The following is a 23,449-nucleotide window of genomic DNA, read 5'->3' as shown; positions in this document are numbered from 1 at the left end:
TCTTTTTTAGAAGTTCCCTCACAGAACCATGGTTTCCGAGTTTCCTGTCAGTAAAGTGTGGATAAGAGGAGCAGTTAAATCAGTTGAGATTTACAGCACAGAATGTATTTCTAGACTTACCAATAATACATTAGGGAAGGAGATCACAATCTTATTTCAACCTGTGAGCATTTTTGGAATGCTGAGAACAGGGAGTGGGTGTCACCACAAAATGGATACTACAGGAGGTGATATAAAAATGGCTGCCATGGGATACTGGGGCCAGCCTTAAAAACTGGGAGGTTGCAAGTCAAGCAATTTTTTTTATTATAACGGAGACAGTTGTTTCTCCTGGCAGACATGAAGGCAATGCTTCCTGGTTTCTTCAGAAGCACCTTCTCCTTCAGTGCCATGAAGGAAAGATCTTCTTGCTTTGAGGAAAGATACATTGTCAGAAGAACAGCGCAATCACGGATTTAGAGGTAATAGATACTGCCTCACAATAAGAAGGGTATGTATGACCTAGCTGATTATTAGATCCTCTCCTATGACGTTCAGGAGGGGTTATGTCAGAGTGGGGGAATTTCTCCCTGCTTCATAAAAACATTCTTAAAGCTGTCTGAACATTCCTGCATAGCTCCGAAGGGAATGAAGTACATATACATTGTGATTAACCTTATATCTCCAACATTTTGTAATTGCACCATGATGACTGACATTTATTGCTGTCAGTGTCCTTGAAACATCATGACAGCACATACAGATCCCAGCACAAAAAGCTCCCAACACAGTGATAATTTGGCTGTTGACAAGAACAATCTGAATCAGGGAAGAAAATATGGGATGCTTGTCTAGCTAATACCCTATCATCCTGCCTTCCTCTGAGGAGCTCTGAGTGGCAGGCAGAGTTCTGCCTTTACTTTATCCTTACAACAACCCTGAGAGAATGTGATTGACCCAAGGTCACCCAGCAAGCTTTATAATGGAGGGGGACATTTGAACCTGGGTCTCCTACATCCTTGTCTGATACTTTAGCCACTACATCACACTGGCTCCCTATGACACAGAAGTAGTAAAAAAAAAAAGAAGTAGTAAGATCAACATTTGCTTGATTTGGGGAGACAGATGCCTCCTTTCAGCACTGTGATACGGCTAATGATGTCACTATATAGTCCTCAGTAATACAAAATGATAGAACAATTAATGTTTCTTTTCTACCTGCATTCGTCTAGCACTTTGTCTGGCCCAGTGCTTTCTGCTTTCCCACAGCAGCCAAAACCATTATCTGGAGGAATGTGCTGTTTGTGTTGCTGACCCTCTGTTCCCCATGTTGAAAAGATGGACTGTTGCTGTCTGGGCACTTGAGAAAGTGCCAGAAAAGCAGTTTTCTTTGTTTTGTGCTTTTGCCAAATGTAGATTGTCGGATAAAAAGTTCACTAGACACATACAATGATGACCATTTGTACTGTGTATGCCGCTGGCTCTTTGAGAAGCAATCTGGAGCATTAGAAAACTACAGCAGAAAACTGAATTGAAAAGTAACTGAAAATATTCAAAGAGAACGTGGGGCTGTTCTCCTACCCTAAAAGCAATTTCAGGAGCATTAACAGGAGGTCTGGGAAATCCTGAGTTAAAGCAGTTTTGACATTTAACATGCTCAAAAAGACAGATAATTTGCTACTGTGTGAACATTTTAGGAAGAAAAACATGAACAAAAGGATAAAAGGAAGAGAAAACATGAAAATAATGAAAGGAAAGAAGTGAGAAACAGAACTGGAGTCAGGTGAGTATTAGAATTCTGATGTACTCTTTTGGCCAAATTGGTTTGGGGTTTTTTCTAACTGGTGTGTCACATTTTTAATTTGTGTGCATTTTGCAGTCTGCTCTGCTAATTATTGGGGATGCTTCATTCATTATGCTTAAATGCATTTGGTCTGAGAATTTTGATGCTTCACCTTCTGAAGTTATAGTTTTGGGCTTGATGTCTTGATACCTTCTGTAGATAACTGTTGTGGCTGAAGAAGACTAAGGTCAAAAGTGTTTAACTTACCTGGGTTAGCACTACTGATATCTATTTGATGTTTACATGTGGCCAGATTATCTCCTGATGCGGCATCCAGCTGAACATCTGGCAGCTGGAATACTTCCAACTTTTGATATTCATTCATGCCTATGCATTGCCAGTTTATCTCTTTACATGGTATCCAGGTGAGATCTGGCAACTGGAGTACCGTGCTTTATCATCAGAGCAACAAGCAGCTTACTATTTGGATATTCCAATGTTTTGATGAAGGACAAGCATTCATTTCTTTTCAGATAATTTGATTACTGGAGGTCTGCTTGATGTTTACAATTGAATTGCAAAGATTTCACTGAAGGGATATTATTTATACAGAGACTCATCATGCTTTGTGCATATGTTGGGATCCTTTTTCTGTCTGTTAGTGTTGTTCAATTATTGCATTGTTGATATTTGGATTATTTCATATAGTGTTTTTAATAATTTCTGTTAGAGTTTATGGTTGTATTGCTGTTCTTTTGAGCCAGACAGAGTAATTTTTCTTCATATACATACTGTTTCTGGCTTATTCTTTATATTGATTAACATGCAGTGCTTCCCCCAGACACAGAGTATTTTAATGAGAACTCCAGAGAATATGGTTATACAGTCACCACAGGGTTCCTTGGCTCACACAAAACAACTTGTGTATATATTTGAAAATCGATGATTCTAACTCTTTACTGGTGGCCAAGTCATTTTGTCAACCCTTTCTGTTCTTGCAGAACTGCTCTGCAACTATATAAACCAGGCAGAATCCAACTTTTGCATCCATTTACTTGTTTTGCAAAGTCCTAAAAAGGATGAAGGAGCTGTAGGCTCATTACAGTCCTATTCTTTGTTCATGGGACAGTCTGCTCAACCCCCTCTGGCTTCTGAGATTTCAGCTGGCATTATCCATACCGTTCCAAAATTGTCTTTTGCTGGCATAAGAGGTCCTGCATTTATTAAATCTGGAGTAGAACTGAATCAGATTTCAACACTTTTTAAATTGTTCCATTGCTTAGCAGAGACTATATCTTGGAATACAACTCAGGAAAAAAATACTATCAGTGGTGGAGGAGGCCATCCTTAGGACATGCAACTTATAACCATCATTAACAAAAAAAAAAAAAACAGAACACATGAGCCTGACTTGATTAAACATTATTCAGAAAGGAACACAAACAACTAGTCCCAAAATTGCTGGGACGGACACCTTGGGCTGAACTAGTCAGAAAGAGGATTTTTGTTCCTGTGAGGGATCCTTAGACAGTTGTCTAATTTCTTCTTCTGCGTTATGACTGTTGGAGGGTATGGCTGAAGGAATTTTGGACGGGATATTGTTGGGATTGTTGCTGCAGGATAGGACCGCTGATACCTTTGGTAAGGTTGTGGGTACTGGTACCTATATTGGGAGTGCAGTTTGCCCCTCCTACTTTCCTGTTTGCAGTGAAGCCTTCTGGGTTAACCTCTGAAAGAGGCAGTAGTACACAACAGTTCTCATGGACTCAGGCTCAGGGAGTTGGCAGATCTTGACAGTGTTGCTATTTGTCCAATTCCAGAAGCTTCCTTTCCTTTGGAATAAGGCCCCTGATTCCCCTGTGAGGTGGGTGGAAGGGAAGAAATGAATATAGTGCTGTATCAGGTCAAACTGTTGGAGAAAGGCTGTTATTGGAGTACATTAAATTCCTTGCCTGAAAGCTGATCATCCTAATCAGACAACTACTAAATTATGCAGCGAAGCTAGCCATTTACAGACTCCTGATGCCTCTGCAGTGAGGGGTGCAGATGGGAGGTATAGTGGGTTTGACCCTCATCCTGGGTTCCTAAGCTATAGACATACGGAACAGCTATGACAACTGTCATGTGCAGGTTCCATTTTAAGTAGAACTTGCTGCTTAATCCAGAAAAAGTTTGGGCTACTTTGATCTTCTATCTCCCTGATTGATTGATTGATTGATTGATTGATTTATTTATTTATTTATTTATTTATTTATTTATTTATTTATCTGGTTTATACCACCCTGAGTAGATTCAAATGACCAGTTCACAAGCCAATTAAACATATAATAGCTTGTCTTTAATCTGACATGAGCACCTCACATGATAAGGGTTCATATGGCTGATCTGTGAAAGCTACACATAATATTTTTGGCTAATGGGTGAAAAGTCTCTAATCTGAAAACTTATTTGAGAAACGTCAGATTCAAATCCAGTAGCACCTTAGAGAATCTAAAGATTTTCAAGAGCCGAAGCTCCCTTGTTAGTCTCTGAGTTGCTCCTGGACCCAAATCTAATTGTTCTACTGCAGGCCAACACAACTAACCTCTTTGAGAAAACGGTCAATGGCTGATTACCCACGGTCGGTTCTGCCTTGTCCTTGACCAAAGTACAACTTGAGACTGACTTGGGGGTTAGATGCATTTCATGCGAAAAGCAGGAAGCAAAGGCGGGGCAAGAGGAAACATGTTGGGACAAGACTTTTTGCCCCAACATGCTTCTGTTCTTGGTGCGCAACAGGAAGGATGTGCATTGAGACAAGATTTCTGTCCCTGATGCACAGAGGCGTAGCAAGGGGGGAAAGCGCCTGGTGCATTGGTGTGTCCTCTGCCCTCGCCACGCCCCGGAATGCCCCCGCCATGCCCCCGGAACGCCCTTGCCACACCTCCACAGGGGCACGCATCTGGTGCATTGCGCCCCTGCCCAATTGGAGCTACGCCTCTGCTGATGCGCTTTAGTTGCCAGAGTGCAACAACTGTCCCTTGGGTAATCATCTCTCTCTCTCTCTCTCTCTCTCTCTCTCTCTCTCTCTCTCTCTCTCTCTCTCTCTCTCTATTTTGGAGCTTATACCCCATCCTATCTGAAGGTCCCAGGCTTACAAAACGAAAAGCAACAATAAAAAACATATAAACTAAACTTCCAAAATATTACCCACCCACATACCCTCCTTCACCCCAGACCAACAGCTTCTAGAACACAATTATTTAACTCCATGGGAGTGATGTATTTGATTGGTACATGTTAACAGTGCTTCGTCAGGCTGGCTGACTTACATAGGTGACCAAAGTGCAGCTTGAGACTGAACTGGTGGTTAGATGCATTTCTTGGGAACTCTTAGCACAAGCTTGATGGGTGATCCATAGAAAGCCAATAAAGTATAATGATTAGAGTGCTAAAGTCGGAAGCCTTGAGCCAGTCACATCATCTTGGCCTAATTTACCTCACAGGATAATCATTGTGAGGATAGACTGGTGAAGAAAATTGTGTATTCCACCCTGAGCTTCTAGAAGGAAGGATGGGGTAACAATGTAATAATAGATAGTTGACACTGGAAGAAATTCTGATGAACTGTTTTCATATCTGTTTACTCACAGGGCTTTCTGCTATAGCTAGCCCCAGGATACAAAAATATTAGTTGGACGTGGTCCTAGTTCTGCAACAACCCAGGAGACAAGAAATAGCTAGCGTGTTGTAGTTCTGGAAGTGCTAGAGTAGAATTGAGGAGATTCAAGTTCAAATTCCCACTCTGCCTTGAAATTTCCTGGGTGGCCTTGGGCCTGTCTCTCAGCTTAACCTACTGCAAAGAGTCATTGAAAGGATACAGGGAAGGAAGAAGTATCCCATTCGCCTCTCCGAGTTTCCTTCTGATTCTTTTTGGGTTGGGTGGGAAACAACACGTCCAATATATAGACCCTAATCGGATGATAAGACAGCATAACATGTTTTAAATAGAGATAGTGGCCCATTCCGCACAATAGCAATAAAATGTCTTGCAGATGTTTTAAGAGCCCCTTGGGGATGGGGTGGTATAAAAACCTAAACAATAAACAAACAAACAAACAAACAAGTAAGTAAGTAAGTAAGTAAGTAAGTAAGAAGAATTGTTGTGGCTTTTTTTTTGGTCTGCAGTGTGTGTGGGGGAAAAGAGTCTTCAGGGAGAAGTGGCTCTTTTGTCTGCTCCCCCCCCCCCCCCCCGGCTCTCATTTTTGGTTTCTGAAGCAGCAGAAAATGTGGGGCGCAAGTTGCTCAGAAACCAAAAGTGAGAGCTGAAACAAGTCAGGCAGGAAAAAGAAAACATTTCCTGCTTACCACACATCAAGCAGGAAATGTTTTCAAAGCGATTTCAAGGAAAAAAAGTCACTACTGAGTTCAGGACTGAAATGGAGTTCATACTCCGGGTCCCAGAACATTGTCCACCCCTGCTAATTGGGGCCACGATTAATATTAGTGGTATTTATCAATGAAGAGTTAATTTGTTTTTTAAAACCCACATTTAAAAAAAATAAAACCATTGTTTGTGTTTGAATGAAGACAATTTTCCCCAGGGCCCTTTTCTTCTTCTTTTCAATTAACAGCTTGCTTTCAGGTTGATATGCTGTGTAGGTCACACTGACCTTCCTCACAGTGACAGCATTGAGGTGGAAACTGAATCACGGTGGCTCCTGCTAGGTTGACATTACTGAGGGATAAGACTCCGATAATTTTAACGCCAACCTTTCTTTTGAACACTCCACGGTAGGTGGTAGGCTTCGTCAGATGGTGCTAAATGGAACCTACTCCTGTGGTGACACCACAGTGAAGAAACATGTTTTACGGTTCTTCAGTTTGGTTGTCATAAAGGAGGGCTGATGACAAGAAGATCAGGTGGTTGACAGTTGTGTACAGTTTTCTGTTAATTAGTTTGATGAATGGAAAGGAGTGCACTGTGTATATTGTGTGCAACAAAATAGCCTCCTCCAGAATTTTGTGGACAACGACAGAGGTGTTCTTACAAACATATTGTCTTCGGATTAATTACTTCAGCAAAAAAATACCATCTCTTGAGGGGAGTTTTTGCCTTCCCCTCTCACATCACATTTATCATTGGATGTTTTATTTCATTGTGTGACTCAGGTTGTATGTATTATGCTGGTCTTTATTACATTGTTTTGCACTTTGATAATCCGTTTCAAGTCTCAGTGGGAGAGGATAAATGAAGTAAAAAAGAAATAATCAATTGGTTGGATCCAGTGGTAGATTTGAACTAACGGAATCAAGGGGATTGTTGCTGAATCCCTCTTTAGCAATTTGCCCCTGTTCTTGGGGGTGTGTGTGGGGGGGGGTGTCTCCTGTCCGAAAACAGCAGCCTTTCGGATAGCCATTTGAGCTGCAACAACATAAAGGCCAGATGAGAAAATCCCATCTTGCTAATGGATCTAACCCATTATCTGTAACCCAGTTTAGAATCACCCAGCTCTGTAGCAGCCGCAGTTGAACCTCTGGGTTCAACTGTTCACTTACCTTTACCCCTGTATGTGTGGGCAGCTTCAACCTGTCTTCAGCTGTTGCGGGCCCATAATCATGTGGTGGAACCAGACAGTGCACACAGCTAGCAGTGCTTTCTGCAGGGACACTGTCCCTAGGACAGCACTGTGTGTTAAGGCTGCCAACCTCCAGGGGATGGCTGGAAATCACCTGTTATTACAACTGATTTCCAGATGGCAGAGATCAGTTCATCTAGAGCAGGGGTGGCCAACCTATGGTGCTCCAGATATTCCGGACTACAATTGTAGTCCATGAACATTTGGAGCACCATAGGTTGGCCACCCCTACTCTAGAGAAAATGGCCACTTTGCAAGATGAACTCTCCAAACCCTGTTCTTCTCATGCTCCGCTCCTAAAATCTTCAGGTATTTTCCAAGCCAGACCTAGCATCCCTAGTGTTTGTGTTCCAGCTGCCACAATTCTAAGAATTTGCTGAGACTGTACTCTTCTGGATTGCAGAGGGCTACACAGCACCTGTAACTTCAATCAATGTTTATATAAGGAAAACCAGGCAGTTCAATTTTTCTTCTTTCTATATGGCATCTGCAATAATTTGTAGAATTCAGTGTGGTGTAGTGGTTAAGATGTTGGACTAGGATCTGGGAAACCCAGGTCTGAATCTTCACCCTGTCGTGGAAACATACTGGCTGACTTTGGGCCAGTCACATACTCCCAGCCTCAACCCTAGCAAGTATTTAGATGGAAGGCCCACTAGGATAAATGATTTCCAGGGGCATGACACAGAGGCAGGCAATGGCAAACCACCTCTGAACATCCCTTGCCTTGAAAACCCTGTGTGACAGCCAAAACTCCCAAACTTTGGTAGGCACTGGAGCCTCCTTTGCATGTGATGGTGGTGGAAAGTGCCATCAAGCTGTAGCTGACTTATGTTAGCCTTGTAAGGGTTTCAAGGCAAGAAATGTTGAGAGGTGGTTTGCCATTGCCTTTCTCTGCATAGCTACCCCTGTCTTCCTTGGTGGTCTCCCATCTAAGAGCTAACCTGAGCCAATCCTGTTTAGCTTCTGAGGTTTGGAGAGTTTGGTGTTGCCTGGACCATCCAGGTCAGAGCATGGCGTGTAATATTATTAACAAAATAACAAAGGTTGCCATAGCCAATGGGATAAGCAAATGAGACCAAATGAGGGATAGGGTGAAGGAAGTTATACAGAGAAGAACAGCATTGAATCTGTGCAAAAGTGTTTGTGGCAAGTACTGGGGGATATTACCAGAAATGAGAAGCAGTTTTCCAAATGAAAAAGAACACTAAACAAGGCAACTCTGCCTCTATTCTACAAAGAGCCTGAGCGAACTCTGAGCAAGAGGGTTATCATGCCTTTCTACAAGGAAAGGTAGGGCCACTACCCACTTACCTCACTAAACTGCAACGCCGCTGCGACCCCGCAATGAAAAGCCTCCGTGGCTTCTGACCACGGAGACATTTGTTCCCCACACGTTTGCAATTCTTGAAATAACACGGGCAGCAAAGAGCGGGAGTTCCGTTGCAATGAGGGGAATGGAGCGCTCCGATTGGCCGTCGAACGTGTGCGTCATGAGTTACGTGAAAGTGGCGGCCAGCCGAGGGCGGGTCTCCAGTGTGATTGGCTGGGAAGAGGTTGTTTATGATAGGTTCGCACGAGCGTGAGTGCGAACGTCATCAAAGAGGCGCTAACAGCCCTCTATTAAGACGTCGGCACATGCTGAAGTCAGCAGTAAATCGTTGGCTGCGCTTTCTGTGGAGACACGTCATCAGCAGTGTTTGGAAGTGAAAGCAGAAGCCAGCTCGCACGCACGCCTCTTGTACTTCCTCATTCGCTCGGCGCCGACATTTTCCATTTGCTCCGCACGGGCTTTGAACAAGGTGAGACGTGAAGACGTGACTTAGACTGGGTGTCGACACGTGTCTACGCCATCACTACGCCACTTTTAGACGGGGACACCCCCACTTAACAAGATGGCGCTCCCTGTTCCCTGGAATTACTGGCGCGTGAGCTTAAGCAGCGTCACAGCGGAATCAGCCGCTGCGCATAAACAGCTCAGAGGAGTTCCCCACAAACCCGCCGGCACCCGCAGAGGTTTTTCAAAAAGATTGCTCTTTTCCGTAATGCGAGGGCTGAATTTGCCGCGCAGCCAGGAGGCGGGAGAGAGGTAAATCCCTGGCAGCCGCGCAGTGAGCGCCGGAGATGTGGGGAGCGTCCAGGACCCCCGTGGCTTTTAAAGAGGTGACCCCGCGGCTTATGGTGAATGGATAGTGACCCGTAGTTTCGGCTGTTGTGAACTGATATGAAACATACGCAGTTTCAAAACTGTAGATTGGCTCAAGTCCGAATGCCAGCTTCTGAATCACAGCGTCAGTAAAGCAGGAGACAAAATAGTTTGGCTTGAATAACATGTGCTGTAATTCTGGAAGCACATTAGCTATTGATCAGTGTGCACACATCTCGCTAGTGAAACGGAATCTTTGTAAGGGAGAGCTTGACAGTAAAAGTTGGAGCTGTCCGAATGATCTGGTTGAGAAATGTGACCACGCTAGCATGCAGCATCACTCAGGTGGGGGGTGGGGATGGAAGGCATCCCATCTTTGCAAAGATTCAGCCAATCTGCTTCCCACTCCCCTCAATGGAAAAGTAAATATTGGACCAACATGTCATCAACTTCATCTCAGGAAGTCTCTCTGAGCCCCCCCCCCCCCTTGCCAACAGAGGTGGACAATCTGCCCGCTTGGGTTTGAGTTTCTCCCTTTCTGAGTAGCATCTCACACTCCTCCTCAAATTCTTGTTAATTATTAAGTCTTTATCTGTTCTAGGTTTATTTCACAGAAGAGACAATACTTTGTGCTTGTTACAGCGTATGGCGACCAAGGACTATGGCTGGTAAGGAGCACAACCAGGCGTTTTCTTTTATCAGTCTGTGGGTTTGGGGTTGTGTTAGTTTTGCCAGCAGTGACTGTGCTTTAAAAGGAAAGTGTAATACATACAGGGACCATGTCTCCTTCAACAGCTCCTGTGTTGTGTTGGTAAAGTGTCAAAGTAATACCAGGGGCCTCAGATGTCTTGAAGGCTGTCATGTTCTTTCTTGTTTTCATGCTTGTTTTGCTCCCCCAACCCCCACCCCAATTTTCTAAGAACTGCAAGCTCTGAAGCCAATCAAGGCAGGTAGGATGGAATGATTGAAAAAGCCGACATATTGTCTGACATTTAGAAGGAAAGGAGAGTGTGGCCTTTGCAAAGAAATATTTATGTTGTTTGTGTTTGCTAGCAAAACAGAGGCCAAAAGGATGAAAGTCTTTTTTGGTTCTGCAAAAACATAAAAGAAGATTTTTGGTACCCTGCTTTTCAATACCTAAAGGAGTTTCATAGCAGTTCACAATCACCTTCCCTTCTTCTCTGCACAATGGACACCTTGTGAGGTAGGGGAGGCTGTGAGAGTTCTGAGAGAACTGTGATTGGCCAGCAGGCTTCATGTGAAGAAGTGAAAAATAAAACCCAGTTCTCCAGATTAGACTCCCCCATTTTTAACCACTGCACCATGCTAGCTCATAATGATGATCCCTGTAAAGAACAACTGCAGGAGCGGGTGAATTGTTACTACAGCTCACGAGCAGCTGGCTGTGCAATCCTAAACTAAGTCATACCTGTCTTAGCCTGTTGACTTCAATTGGTCTGTAGAACGGGTGTGACTCTGTTTAGCATTGCACTGTTAATCTCTTAACCCTCTATTACTCTCAAAGGCTGCATTCCTGTTGGGAATAAGTCCCACTGAATTGGATTACATTGGATTGAGCTAAAAGAATAAAGGCAGTAGCTGTAAAAGGAAAGGAAAATAAAAACCCAACATGGCTGAAAAGAAAGTACAAAATATTTGATTGGATTCATGGTTCCATCTCTTACATTTAATTCAGCCATGGGCAACAGTTCTTGTTTTTATTCCCATTCCATTTAATGATGTGTCTAAATTTAACTATGGTTGCCAACCTCAAGATGGGGCCTGGAGTTCTCCCAGAATTACAGATCTCTGAAGAGAATGTTGGCTTCAAAGGGCCGATTACGCACTGTGAGGTTCCCATGACTTCAAAGAAAATTGGCCAGGGAGTCTTTGTTTTGGGGCATATTCGGCATTCTTACCCACCGCCCTGTTTGTAGCGAGGCAGGCATTACCCATCGGTTGGCTTTTTGCTTGCATCTGGGATGGGCTGGAGGCAATGTTTAGTGAGTACTCTATCACGCATGCATGCTTTCATTTTGAATATAATCTTTAATTTTTATCTTTAGCGTTCTCAATAGATTGATATATCGATCTATTGCTAGAGTGACATAAAAAAGGCAAACTGTTGAAGAAAAGTTTTGAATGTGGCATCTGTACACATTGCCTGAACACTGGTTGTCTTTTATGGTGGGAAATGAAGGGGGGGATAATGGCAGTGTACAAACAGCAAAAATGCAAAAGGGCAGTGTTGAACTGCCATTTTCTAAGCTCCCCAGGTTTACGATCATTTGTCTCCCAAGCATCAAGACCAGCAGGCTTCTCCTGGTGTGGTCTGGAATCACTGATTGTTTGTGTATAAAACTATGAATCTGGAGACGTCCCAGTTTGCTGATCCAATGCAGGAACAAATCAGGTGTTTGGACTGATTGACTAGTCTTATTGTTTTTACATTTTTTTAGTGTTAGTATCGATTTATTGATCTATCGATATGGTTATTTAATTTTTTAAAAATCTAAAGAGATGGAGGAGCAGGGAGGCCATGGGCAATAGAAATGATATAGCGGGACAAAATATAGGAAGTAGTTGGCAACAAGGAGGAGGAAACATGCAAAGCAGAGTGAGGAATATCAGAGTGAGGGATATCACAAATATTGCAGACCAGCTCCGCATGCTATATGTTCTTGTCCATTGCTTACAAGAGGCCAAGAAAAGCCATCAAAGTGCAAGTGGGATGCTCAGTTATGAAATAAATGCAAAGCAGAGTGAGGGAGTGGGGAGTAAGACTAGGCCTGTCAGGGGCAAAGATGTGCCCACCGGCAAATCTGTCCCTCTCTGGCAGTGAAGCAAAATTAAAAATTATGCTATAAGTGGATTTGCTTGCCACAGAGAGAGTGGAAAGTGAAAGTCCGTACAAGAAATCTTGCCATGGTGGACATTTGCCTGCACCATGCAGCAAATACCTTGTGCGTAATAGTTAAGGGTGTACCTTTGGGGAACGTTTGTTGAGAACTAGAAGGTTTTATGGAAGAGGTTCCTAAATACATCAGCCGAAGTATTCATTCCTACTTTTGTATTTTTCTCTAGCAACAATCTTCTTCAGCCCATTTCCCACTTCTTGACTTTTAAATGAGGGCTGTTATGAAGGTTTGCGTGGCATGCAAAAAATAATCCAAAATCTCCTTTGTTTACTTTGTTTTCTGCTTCACTGCCTTTCCCCTTGATCTGCTGATTCAATGTCATTCTATTTTGTTTTTATTTACCTGATAATGGGATCCAAACCAGTCAGGAATTTTGTCATGAATTTGGTAGCTGGGCTACTTGATGGTATCCCAGAGCTAATTCAGAAAGGGTTCAGTGATTGTTTTCTGTAGTTTGATTAAGCTTCATGAGGGAAATTTTCAGGATTGGGTCTGTTTTGGTTTGGCTTATGTAATCTTTTCCCCACTAAAGCAATCAGCAGGCTCTTTAGAGACTTGATCTCTTGTAAATTTGGAGATATGTCTCTTTACTGGTAACCTCATTGAGATACTATTAAATGGAAATTGCAGTTTTGTACCAAGATATTTTATCTACTGATATTCAATGGAATAATTATGCTGTGGTTTTGAAAATAAGATTGTAAAGAATGAATGGCTGGGCATGGTTCGATACAATACTGATGATTTATCTGCACTTTTGATAATTAAGTCTAAGTATTTAAATCTGAGTGTTGTGTTTATTCTTTAATAAAAGAATGGCTACATAAAATGTTGTAAAGGGACTTCTAACCAACAATCCTTTGAAATGGTTTGGTCTTTTGTAGTTAACAGTAGCATGATAAGCATGTTATTTGTTCATTGAAAGATATTTAATTTATTTAGATTGTATTGGCCTTGAAGAGAAGGCTTCGTTTTTATCTGTATCATTGCTTCAGTCTCTGTTTTTCTTGGTTCATGATGCCATATAACACACACAAAAAGCCAATTGGTTGAGAACAATGCTTGCTGACTTTTTGTCCTTAAGGATACACAGATCCCAAACTACTGAAAAATGGGCAATTTTCACAAGCTGTGCAAATGCTTGCTTCCTTCGATTTGACAGTCACAGCCAGCCAGTATGGTATAAATGCTTAGAGTATTAGACTAGCTACAACAAGGGAGAGCCAAGTTCAAATCCCTTCTCTGCCGTGGGTGATTCTTGGACAAGTCTAACCTGTCATATAGGGCTGTTGTGACAATAAAACGGAGTACAGAAGATATAGAGCAGTGATGGCGAACCTTTTTGAGACCAAGTGCCCAAATTGCAACCCAAACCCCATTTATTTATTGCAAAGTGCCAACCCGGCAATTTAATCTGAATGCTGAGGTTTTCGTTTAGAAAAAAAACAGTTGGCTCCCTCTTCCTCCGCCCCACCCGCTCGAGCAGGGGCCAGCCTGCTCTAGCCTCCAGCAAGTCCCATGCGCACTGCTCTGTGCCTCTCTAGCATCTCTGCCTCCTCTGCCCCCCCCCCCCCCAGGCAGCAGCCACCCGGAGCACAGGCACCAGGCCCGCCAGCCGAATCCTCCCTGCTCACCACGGTGCGCTCACATTGTGCTCAGTGGCCCAGGTCAGTCTAGATGTGAGTGTGTGTGTGTGTGTGTGTGTGTGTGTGTGTGTGTGTGTGTGTGGGTGGGTGATTTTCCGCCCCCCCACATGATGAACTCTGTATGCGCATGCCCACAGAGAGGGCTCCGAGTGCCACCTCTAGCACCCGTGCCACAGGTTTGCCATCACTGATATAGAGACATCTAAGCTGCTCTAAACTCCTTGGAGGAAAGAAGGAAATTTAAAAGGTGATTGATAGGTTTACCCCTAGTTTAAATGATCGGGTTACTTCCTCTCCTTGCTGTTGCTACATCAGTATGGTACAGGGGATAGACTAGAGGATTAGGATCTGGGAGATCTAGCTTTGAATCCCCACTCTGCCATGGAAGCTCATGAGGTAACCTTAGTCCAGTCACTCAGTTGTGAGGCAAAATCAAAGGTAGGGATAATGATGTTGTAAGCTACTTGGGGTTCACATTGGAGAGGAAAATGGGGTGTAAATTTCCAAAGAAGCAGTTATCTAACTACTTCCATCTCAAAAGCTGTTCCTTCCTCACTCATTATGGCAGTCTGAAGTAAAACCATGCTGTTCAGTTGGTATGGTCACCCCCCCCTCCCCCCACAACTTATTATGTGTAACCTGAAGGCATCAAACAATGAATTTTGGAAGACCAACAAAACACACATGCTGTTTTGCTTACATCGGAATTACTTCCACTGCTTCCAAGACTGTGTGCCTGGGGTTGTTGAGGGGAGGGTAGGAGTCCATTAGGAGAGAGAATAAGGAGGCTAGATCTGTTTTACTGCAACACATTGTTATGGCTGAAAACCAACAGTTGGGACTGCTGCGCTAAGGTGATCTTCATTGTTGCAAGGCAAAATGTAGTTTAGATTAGCACATTTTTACAGGGCTAGGCAAAGTTGTTCAGCTGTGCAAAAGATCTGAGTCCTGTTAATTAGCAGATGTATGTGCCCTTGACGAAGCATTGCTTTATAGATAAATGCAGGTATCCCCATGCAGTGGAATGTAATGTGTGGAGGCAGGGTTCCCATCAGCATACCATGAGGGGGGCAGCTGCTAGGGTCCAGAGCTTCTAGTGGTCCCTGAAGACCGACCCACGATCCTCCCCTGCCACTTGTGTATCCTTCCCCCACCGTCTCACTTGTAAGTGCTACAGAGAGTGAGGGTACCTATGAGTAAAGATGATGGAAAGATGCATGAGCAGGTGAGGACACAGAGGAGGAATAGAAGTGTGAGGTTCTGGGGTCCTCCATAACTTGGAACTGGCCCTGTGTGGAGGAGCGTCCATTCTAAAATGTCTTGTGTTCACAGGCATTAGGATGCATCAATGGAAAGTGACAGTGTGTGAACTGGAACACAAAAACCTGTGGCAGTTTGATAGTCTTTCTTACTAGACGTCCTGCAGCGACTGAAGCCTGTCTGGAAAAAGCGAAATGGACTGATGACATGTTACAAATTCCTCATGTATGTTGGTGGATGATATGAAGTCTTTGCAGCAGATATGTAACAGGGTTGTTGTGCCTTCCAGACTCATGTGTACACTTTTCTCCTTGCAGCTGTGTTGTGTGGGTAGAAACGGATTGAGCCTGCTCCTCTTGGCATTTTTGCTTCCTCAGCCTGTCCCATGGAGATGCTTTTGGCTCCAATGTAAAACTTACATATAACTTACATATATAAGAATATATTTTTGTTAATAGGGCCAATAGCAGCTCTGTGGGGCAGTTTGAGGAAACTGAAATAGTATGGGATGGGGACTAAAGTCACTTTTACTCAAAAACTGCAGTCGTGAGTAGAATAGGGCACATTTGTATCTGGGAGGCACAAAACCCACATTGAATGTTACATTGAACCCGCATTGCCAATGACCCAGAGGCAGAGCTACCAGGGGGGGGGGGGGCGCCTGTTGCACTGGGCATACACCTGGGGCAGAAAATTGAACCCACCCACCTCTGTGGCGCCCCTCTCACACTTACCTTAGTGAAATAGTGCAGGCTGGAGAAGTGGCCTGTTCTCTTCAGGCTGAAAATGGGCTGGTGGGAACTACACTTCCCAGGAGACCTTGCGAGCCACAGGATCTCATGGGAAGTGTAATTCCTACCAGGCTGTTTTCAGCCTGCAGTGAACAGGCTGCTTTTCCAGGCTAAACTAAGGTAAGGGAGGGTATGGAGGGGCAGGGCGCCATGGAGGGGGGATGGCGTAAAACACAGAGTGCGCACCAGGCGCAGTCTGACCCAGCTATGCTTCTGCAACTACCTGGGGGAAAAGTGTCGCCTGCCTTTAACAGGATGTTATTAACAGGTGGTGTTACTTACCTCCATACCATAAGACACTTTACCTGCACATTTTCGCACATTATGCCTCTATTAAAGGGACAGGACATCGCTTTCCCTCAGGTTGTTGGCAATCCCAGAAATGACACTCAGATGTATGCTTCTCAGTAGGCTAAAATATACATTTGAGAAATAAACAATGCTGATTCCCAGCAAACTTTGGAAAATGGTAATCACTCATAACTACTGGACTATACCTTGGGGTTATTTTTAGCTGATCCGAATACAGCAAGATACTATGGCTTGCTCTCGCCCCAGATCATACAATTCATGGATATTTTAAGAAAGCAGAAATCACACTGGACAACACTTTGCTGTGTCTCGTGGTGTGGCTGCCTCTGAGCAGCTCCCCACTCCCAAACAACCGATCTAAGGAGCTGAACAGTAAAGACTGCAGTTTTAAGTGGTGCATATCTTTTCACCTTATGCCTGGGGTTTTCTGGCAGTAATGACAGAGGTGAAGTTCACACCTTTGCACATTCTGAGATGTTGATGTAAGAAGAATAGTTGTTCTCCTTTTTATTTTTTATTTTTAGCCAAGAGGTTGAACTGATATGAACGTTGGTTAATATAAGATGTACTGTGGCACCTTTTGGAATGTAATAATGATTCTGCTATGGGGCATATCATGAGCCCCATGATACAGAATGGCAAGTTGCAATACTGCAGTGTAATACTGCTCATGATCTGAGTTTGATCCCAATTGAAGTTGGTTTCAGGTAGCTCAAGGTTGACTAAGCCTTCCAGCAGTGGCGTAGGAGGTTAAGAGCTCGTGTATCTAATCTGGAGGAACCGGGTTTGATTCCCAGCTCTGCAGCCTGAGCTGTGGAGGCTTATCTGGGGAATTCAGATTAGCCTGTGCACTCCCACACACGCCAGCTGGGTGACCTTGGGCTAGTCACAGCTTCTCGGAGCTCTCTCAGTCCCACCCACCTCACAGGGTGCTTTTTGTGGGGGGGGGGGAAGGGCAAGGAGATTGTCAGCCCCTTTGAGTCTCCTACAGGAGAGAAAGGGGGATATAAATCCAAACTCCTCCTCCTCCTCCTCCTCCTCCTCCTCCTTCTTCTTCTTCTGTTGGTAAAATGAGTACCCAGGTTGCTGGGGGTAAAATGTAAGGCAATGGCAAAGCCACAAACACAGTCTGTCTAGTAAATGTAATGTAATGATTTGATATCATCCATTGGGTCAGTAATGATCTGGTGCTTGCACAGGGGATAATCTTTACCTATGGGACATATCAAGGCAAAGATCACTCAATGAAGCTCTGGCTGCACTGGGTCCTCAGGTTCTGCCTCAGAGGCCTCTGTGTCTTGGTAAGTACCAAGAGGCTGGCTCATGACACAAATATGGGATCAAATCTTATAGAGCCCTAATGGAAGGCACTTTCATACATACAAACACGGATATTGCTGCTTCCTTCTAATTTCCCTTGTGCTCCCAAGGAACTCCTAAAACTTGAGAAGAGCTTTGGGGACTGCAATAGGAAGGAGGATGTAAAACCAAAATCTCATTCTGCAGACAGAACTTTGCTGGATCTGAGATGCAGGAAATTGTACTATACAATCCTGGACACTGGTTATCTTTAAAATATATAACTAGCTTCATTGGTTCATAGCAAAAGTGAAAAACAACACTTTTGTGATACCTTTTATTATGACTGGCATAGCGTGCAAGTTTATGAGGTCTCAGAAAATCCTCACCAGCCTGTATGCTAAAAGAAAATGTGTATAGTTAAGGTAGGGTTGCCAATATCCACCCAGTGCTTCTTAAAGGGAGGCAGATCAGCCCTCCAAGCAATTTTCTAATCTTAGATCAGTGCTTCTCAGCCTGTGGGTCGGGACCCCTTTGGAGGTCGAACGACCCTTTTACAGGGGTCGCCTAAGACTCTCTGCATCAGTGTTCTCCATCTGTAAAATGGATAAATGTTGGGGGTCACCACAATATGAGGAACTGTATTACAGGATTGCGGCATTAGGAAGGTTGAGAACCACTGTCTCAGATATGTCTTCATGGCTAAGAAGATATCTCATTCAAAACGAAAGAAAAAGAAAAAAGGAAAAAAACACGTGTTCGGGATCGCCAGGGAAAGAAGAAGAAGAGTTTGGATTTATATCCCCCCTTTCTCGCCTGTATGAGACTCAAAGGGGCTTACAATCTCCTTGCCCTTCCCCCCCCTCACAACAAACACCCTGTGAGGTGGGTGGGGCTGAGAGAGCTCCAAGAAGCAACAATAAACAATAACAATAGGTGGGGCTGAGAGCTCCAAGAAGCAACAATAAGCAAACTTTATTCATGTACTTTTTACATTGAAATGTCCATCGGATGAGCTGCAAGCAGGGAAACTCCTGGGAACATTCTTAAAGTGGCAGCAGCAGCACGGAGGCTCTTGAAGCTAACATGAAATTGTGGGCTCAACAAAGATACAAGTAAGAGCTCTGAGGTGGGAGGGAGCAAGCTTCGCTGATAGTTGTTTGAGGGAATATAAATGCTCTTTTATCAAACTAGCACAGAATGATGGTTTTGACAAAGGCTGCAACTAAAAATGCTTCTTTAATTCTCACAGACGTTGGGACTATTTTCACCCGCAGAAGCACGCTACTTTTACTTCCGCTGAGTCACAACTGACCGCACTTAGATCTTTCAGTGGGATCGAGTATAAAAAAATTCAAACTATCCAAGGGCAGATATACAGTGATACTGGCCCTTTTCCCACTTACCTTAAGCCCCGCGCTACTCGAGGAGAGTAGCGCGGGGTCCCTCGGCACTCCCCACTGAGAGGGGCGGCGACAGCGCAGCCGCCCCGACGCTGCTGCTGTCGCGCCCCTCAGCGCGAGGCATTCCTGGCGCTCTTTCAAAGGGTGCCTTTTGATGACCCCGCGCTCTGCGCAGGGTCGTGGGGATACCTGGGCGTGCGCCAGGGATGCCGCGCGCTGGGGATTGCGCGCAGCAACCCTCGGAAAAGGGTAAGTGGAGAAAGGGCAACTGTTTCCTAAGGGGTACATCATCTGCTGCTCTATGGGAGGTGCACAGTGAATATGAATAGTCGAGATTCAGAGATCAAGCATTTGGAGCAATGAATTGCTATTAAACTTTCCTGTGATTTTCCATTTATGTTTCTTATTTCCCAGTCCTCTAACCTAAAGATTGCCTTACATTCTACCCCTCATCAAATACTGGTTAAGGGTTCTCATCTGATTCTATTGTATGTGTATATATGATATATATCGTACTGAAACAAAATTGCTGTTGAGTTCCAAAGTCTGCTTTTAATAAAAACAACAACGGAAAAGAACACCAGCCATTTGAAAAGGGAAGGAAGAGCTCAAAACAGCACGGGAGGGAATGGCCCAGGCAGATTTTGAGCACAAGCATGATAAAGCAGGAAGCTGACCATGTCGCCTGCGCTCCAGCGAGTCTGGGAATCTCCTGGAAACAAGTGCCAGCAATCAGCACCATGCTGCAAAAACAGCAGGAACATCACAAATGAAATTTATGGAAGTCAGCCTATTGGCAGGAGAGAATTCCAGCTGCAGAGCCAGCTGGAAAATGAACTCGCAATCAGCACCATATAACAGAGCAGCAAGGGTCCAATGAACATGTGCGATTAAAAAAAACACTCCAATGCTCTGAGAATGCTCAGTTGCTATCAGAGTAACACAGAGCACAATGGGAAGGGAAGGTTTTTTGAAGCATAGAGCAGGCGGAAGAATTCATGCTACTTTTCCTAATCTGCCTTCTTATGGAAAACACTAAGATCTAATCGCAGCAGGGCTATTTCCCCCCTTGTCTTCTCTCTCGTGGTAACCTCAATTTGCTTTTGCACTATATTCCTGGTTCTGATCCTCAGTTTACATCCCATTAAAGTCCATGGCAAAACTCCCGTCGATTTTAAAAGATTGGGGGTGCTGTCGGTGATTGGCTGGCTTTGGTCCTAGTTGTTCAAAGAGAGGTTTCCGCTGGCAAAACCCTGTAGCGAATCTTCCTGCAAGATATTAGAAGTTCATCAACACCTCTCATAATTCAGAAGGGTTTTACAAATTAAGGCCACCGCTTTCTTTCATCAGTGTCCTTTATTTTTAGACCAGACTTTGCATTCAAATTTTGTCCTTTCCTCTGAACTCTTTTATTTGGTTTATGCACGACATGACTTACAGTCCAAGCCAGAGGCAATTCAAAGGGCAGCTCCATCACTGCACCACCTCCGTGGGAGGGCTTCCATGGGTAGGCAGTGAAAATCAGAAAAACCCCGACTGCTTGAAAAGCCCCCATAGTCCACAATGAACTTATGCCATCCTTTTGGGTGGCATAAGCTGGAGGCCTGTGCCAGGGGCCTTTCTGGGCGGAAAGCCTGGTGAATGATGACTAAGGTCAGCTCTACCTACACCCAGGAATGCCCCTAGCCTGCCCTCAGCTCTAGGGCAGACAGCCTCTTTTGGGTTGGGCTCCACGCCGCTTTGTGGCGCCTACTCACCACTCTGTTTGCTCTCTCCAATGGCATAGGTGCCACCTATGCCAGTGGGATGGGAAAATGCGTCAGTGCAAGCCCATGCTGCTTCCAAATTGTGCTTCAATCCCCACCCTCTGGATTGGGCTTTTAATGTTGATGGAACTCTCTCTTTTATTTTTTGTTGATTTCTTTAAAATAAATGGATAGGAAACTGTTGATTTATTTTAAAAGAATGGATAGCAAGGATTCAGGACATGTCCTCCTCAGAACTAGTTAAGAACTGAATCATCAACAGTTTGTACACAGGCATGTAGACTGGGATCCACATAGCAACTTCAGATGTTTATATTTGCTCAGTTTCCTTTTCCTTTGAACAACAGATCCTCACAAATATTTTTGACAGTTCCTTCCATTTTAAGAACATAAGAACAAGCCTGCTGGATCAGACCAGAGTCCATCTAGTCCAGCACTCTGCAACTCACAGTGGCCCACCAGGTGCCTTTGGGAGCTCACATGCCTAGAATGTGAAAGCAATGGCCTTCTGCTGCTGCTGCTCCTGAGTACTCTTTGGCAATGCAACTGTGAGAAAAGTTATGCCCTACAAAACCATTGACTTTGATGGACTTAGAAGAGTACTAACATTACAGAGTAGGCAGGTTGGGTCCAGGCCCCCCCCCCCCCCCCGGTCTTTGTGACAGTTAAGTTTGAGCTGTGGATTCCTCTCAATTTCCATTCATGTGGTGCCAGAGGTGTACCGGCAATAAAAGGTGCCTGGGGCAGACCCCCACATGATCAGACTGCCCCCCCATGTGATCAAATGATTGGCGCCTGGAGACATGTGTCCTCACATGTCCCTCTGGCAGGTACACCGCTGTGTGGTGCCCAATTGAAACTGTGAATCTGGTGTATGTGGAGAAAGGATTTCCAGTAGGATTGCTAACCTCCAGGTGGTGGCTGGAGACAGTGGTGTACCTAGGCAAACTGGCACCCTGGGCAAAACCTGAGTTTGATGCCCCCCCATGGGTGGAGCAGCCCGGCCACAGCACTCACCCTTCCCGGACAGCCCTAGCAGCCCAAGTTCACTGGAGGCAGAGCTCCCTGTCCTCCTGTTTGGCCTCTTGTGGCTTGTGGCCACTGTACAGAGTGGGCGGGGCTTAGCCAGAGTGGGCAGGGCTTAGAAATCAGGCACCCCCACATGACGAAAAATTTCTGTGCCTTGGGCCACTGCCCACTTTGCCCAATGAGCGGTACGCCACTGGCTGGAGATCTCCTGGGATTACAACTGATGTCCAGGTGACAGATCAGTTCACCTGCAGACAACAGCCACTTTGGAAGTAGAACTCTATACCTTACTGAAGTCTCTTCCTTCCCCACACCCCATTCATTCTCCTCAGGCTCCGCCCCTAAAATCTCCAGGTATTACCCAACCCAGAATTGACAACCGCACCAATTTTCTTTACTTTGAATTATTCTGGTGTGGTGGGGGGTACTTTATTACACAGGATATGAGGTGGAGACTGAGGACCAAATCCTATGTACTCTAGAATATGTGAAGAGGATGGATCATGGTTACGCTGTTTAAGATTGCGCCATGAGAGGCACAAATCCAAAGGCTTTATTTTTGGAACAGAAGACTTGAGCCAAACAAGTGACACGATTTCTTTGGATCCCTGCCATGACTTATTTTGCTGTCTAACTGTGGCATTTAGAACACGATTGCGCACATAATGTAGATAAAGTACTCTCAGCCCCCTTCAGTGACAGTTCCAATAAGAAAAAAATTGAATGGATTGTAGAATTGATACCCTTATGATCTTGAACAAATCATTCATTTTATTTGATTCCGTCCCTTTTATCTTGCCCTTTTGAAATGTCTCACTACAAGTTTTGCATTTAAAAATCAGTATATTTTGGCAAATGCAACTTTTTCAGTGTATTCTTTAGATGGTATCAATCCAGCCTATAGGAACCATTTTGGTAAGTTCTGCAGGCACATTTGTAGAAAAGGCATATTGTAAGAATTGACATGCCAAGATTCTCAAGTTACTCAAGTCTACAGAAAATCTTATTATCCTTGGTGCCAAATAGGATTTCAGAAATTTCTGATCATTTTTTCCCCGAGAACGTTAAACAGTAATTTTTTTTCCTGTGAATAACATACTGTGTGATTCAATGTATGCTTTACTATGAATACTGGTTCAGTAAATTAGTGGAAGTCTTGTCTGGAGTAGATGTTCCACTAAGCAAATATAAGGTGAATTCCTTTTTTTCTTTTCAAAAAAAAGAAAAAATTTCTTTTGCTATTTTCATTTCATCTAATAATTCATTTCATTCTTTTGCTATTTTCATTTCATCTAATAATTTTCCATGCATATTTTCTATTTGACATATAAAGGACAGTATGTTAAGGACTATAAAGGGGTCTTTGTAGACCCCTTCTTTAAGTTTACTATGTCCTTTGAATATCTTTGAAAGATATTCTATGCTCTTTCAGCAACTGTGTTTCCAGAGGTCCTAACCTAATCAGGAGAGTATGTTATGCCTGATTTTCTTGATTGCCA

At 44.0% G+C, this 23,449-nt stretch overlaps 1 protein-coding gene across 4 annotated transcripts in view; it reads left to right on the top strand.

Annotated features, from left to right (window-relative positions):
* The first annotated feature begins 1,424 nt into the window (after positions 1-1,424).
* The window catches only part of MYO3B (myosin IIIB), a 349,141-nt gene continuing 327,116 nt past the window's right edge, over positions 1,425-23,449 (top strand). For 3 of the 4 annotated variants that reach the window (XM_048486350.1, XM_048486349.1, XM_048486348.1), the window contains exons 1-2: positions 1,425-1,762; positions 10,128-10,194. In XM_048486350.1, coding sequence (XP_048342307.1) covers positions 10,172-10,194 — 23 coding nt within the window. In that variant the 5' untranslated portion in view covers positions 1,425-1,762; positions 10,128-10,171. The remainder of the gene's footprint in view (positions 1,763-10,127; positions 10,195-23,449) is intronic. The other variant, XM_048486352.1, reaches the window with a different exon arrangement.

This window comes from Sphaerodactylus townsendi, linkage group LG02, assembly GCF_021028975.2.
Source record: "Sphaerodactylus townsendi isolate TG3544 linkage group LG02, MPM_Stown_v2.3, whole genome shotgun sequence".
In the NCBI taxonomy this organism is placed as follows: Eukaryota; Metazoa; Chordata; class Lepidosauria; order Squamata; family Sphaerodactylidae; genus Sphaerodactylus; species Sphaerodactylus townsendi.
This window is presented reverse-complemented; position numbering and strand designations above follow the sequence as displayed.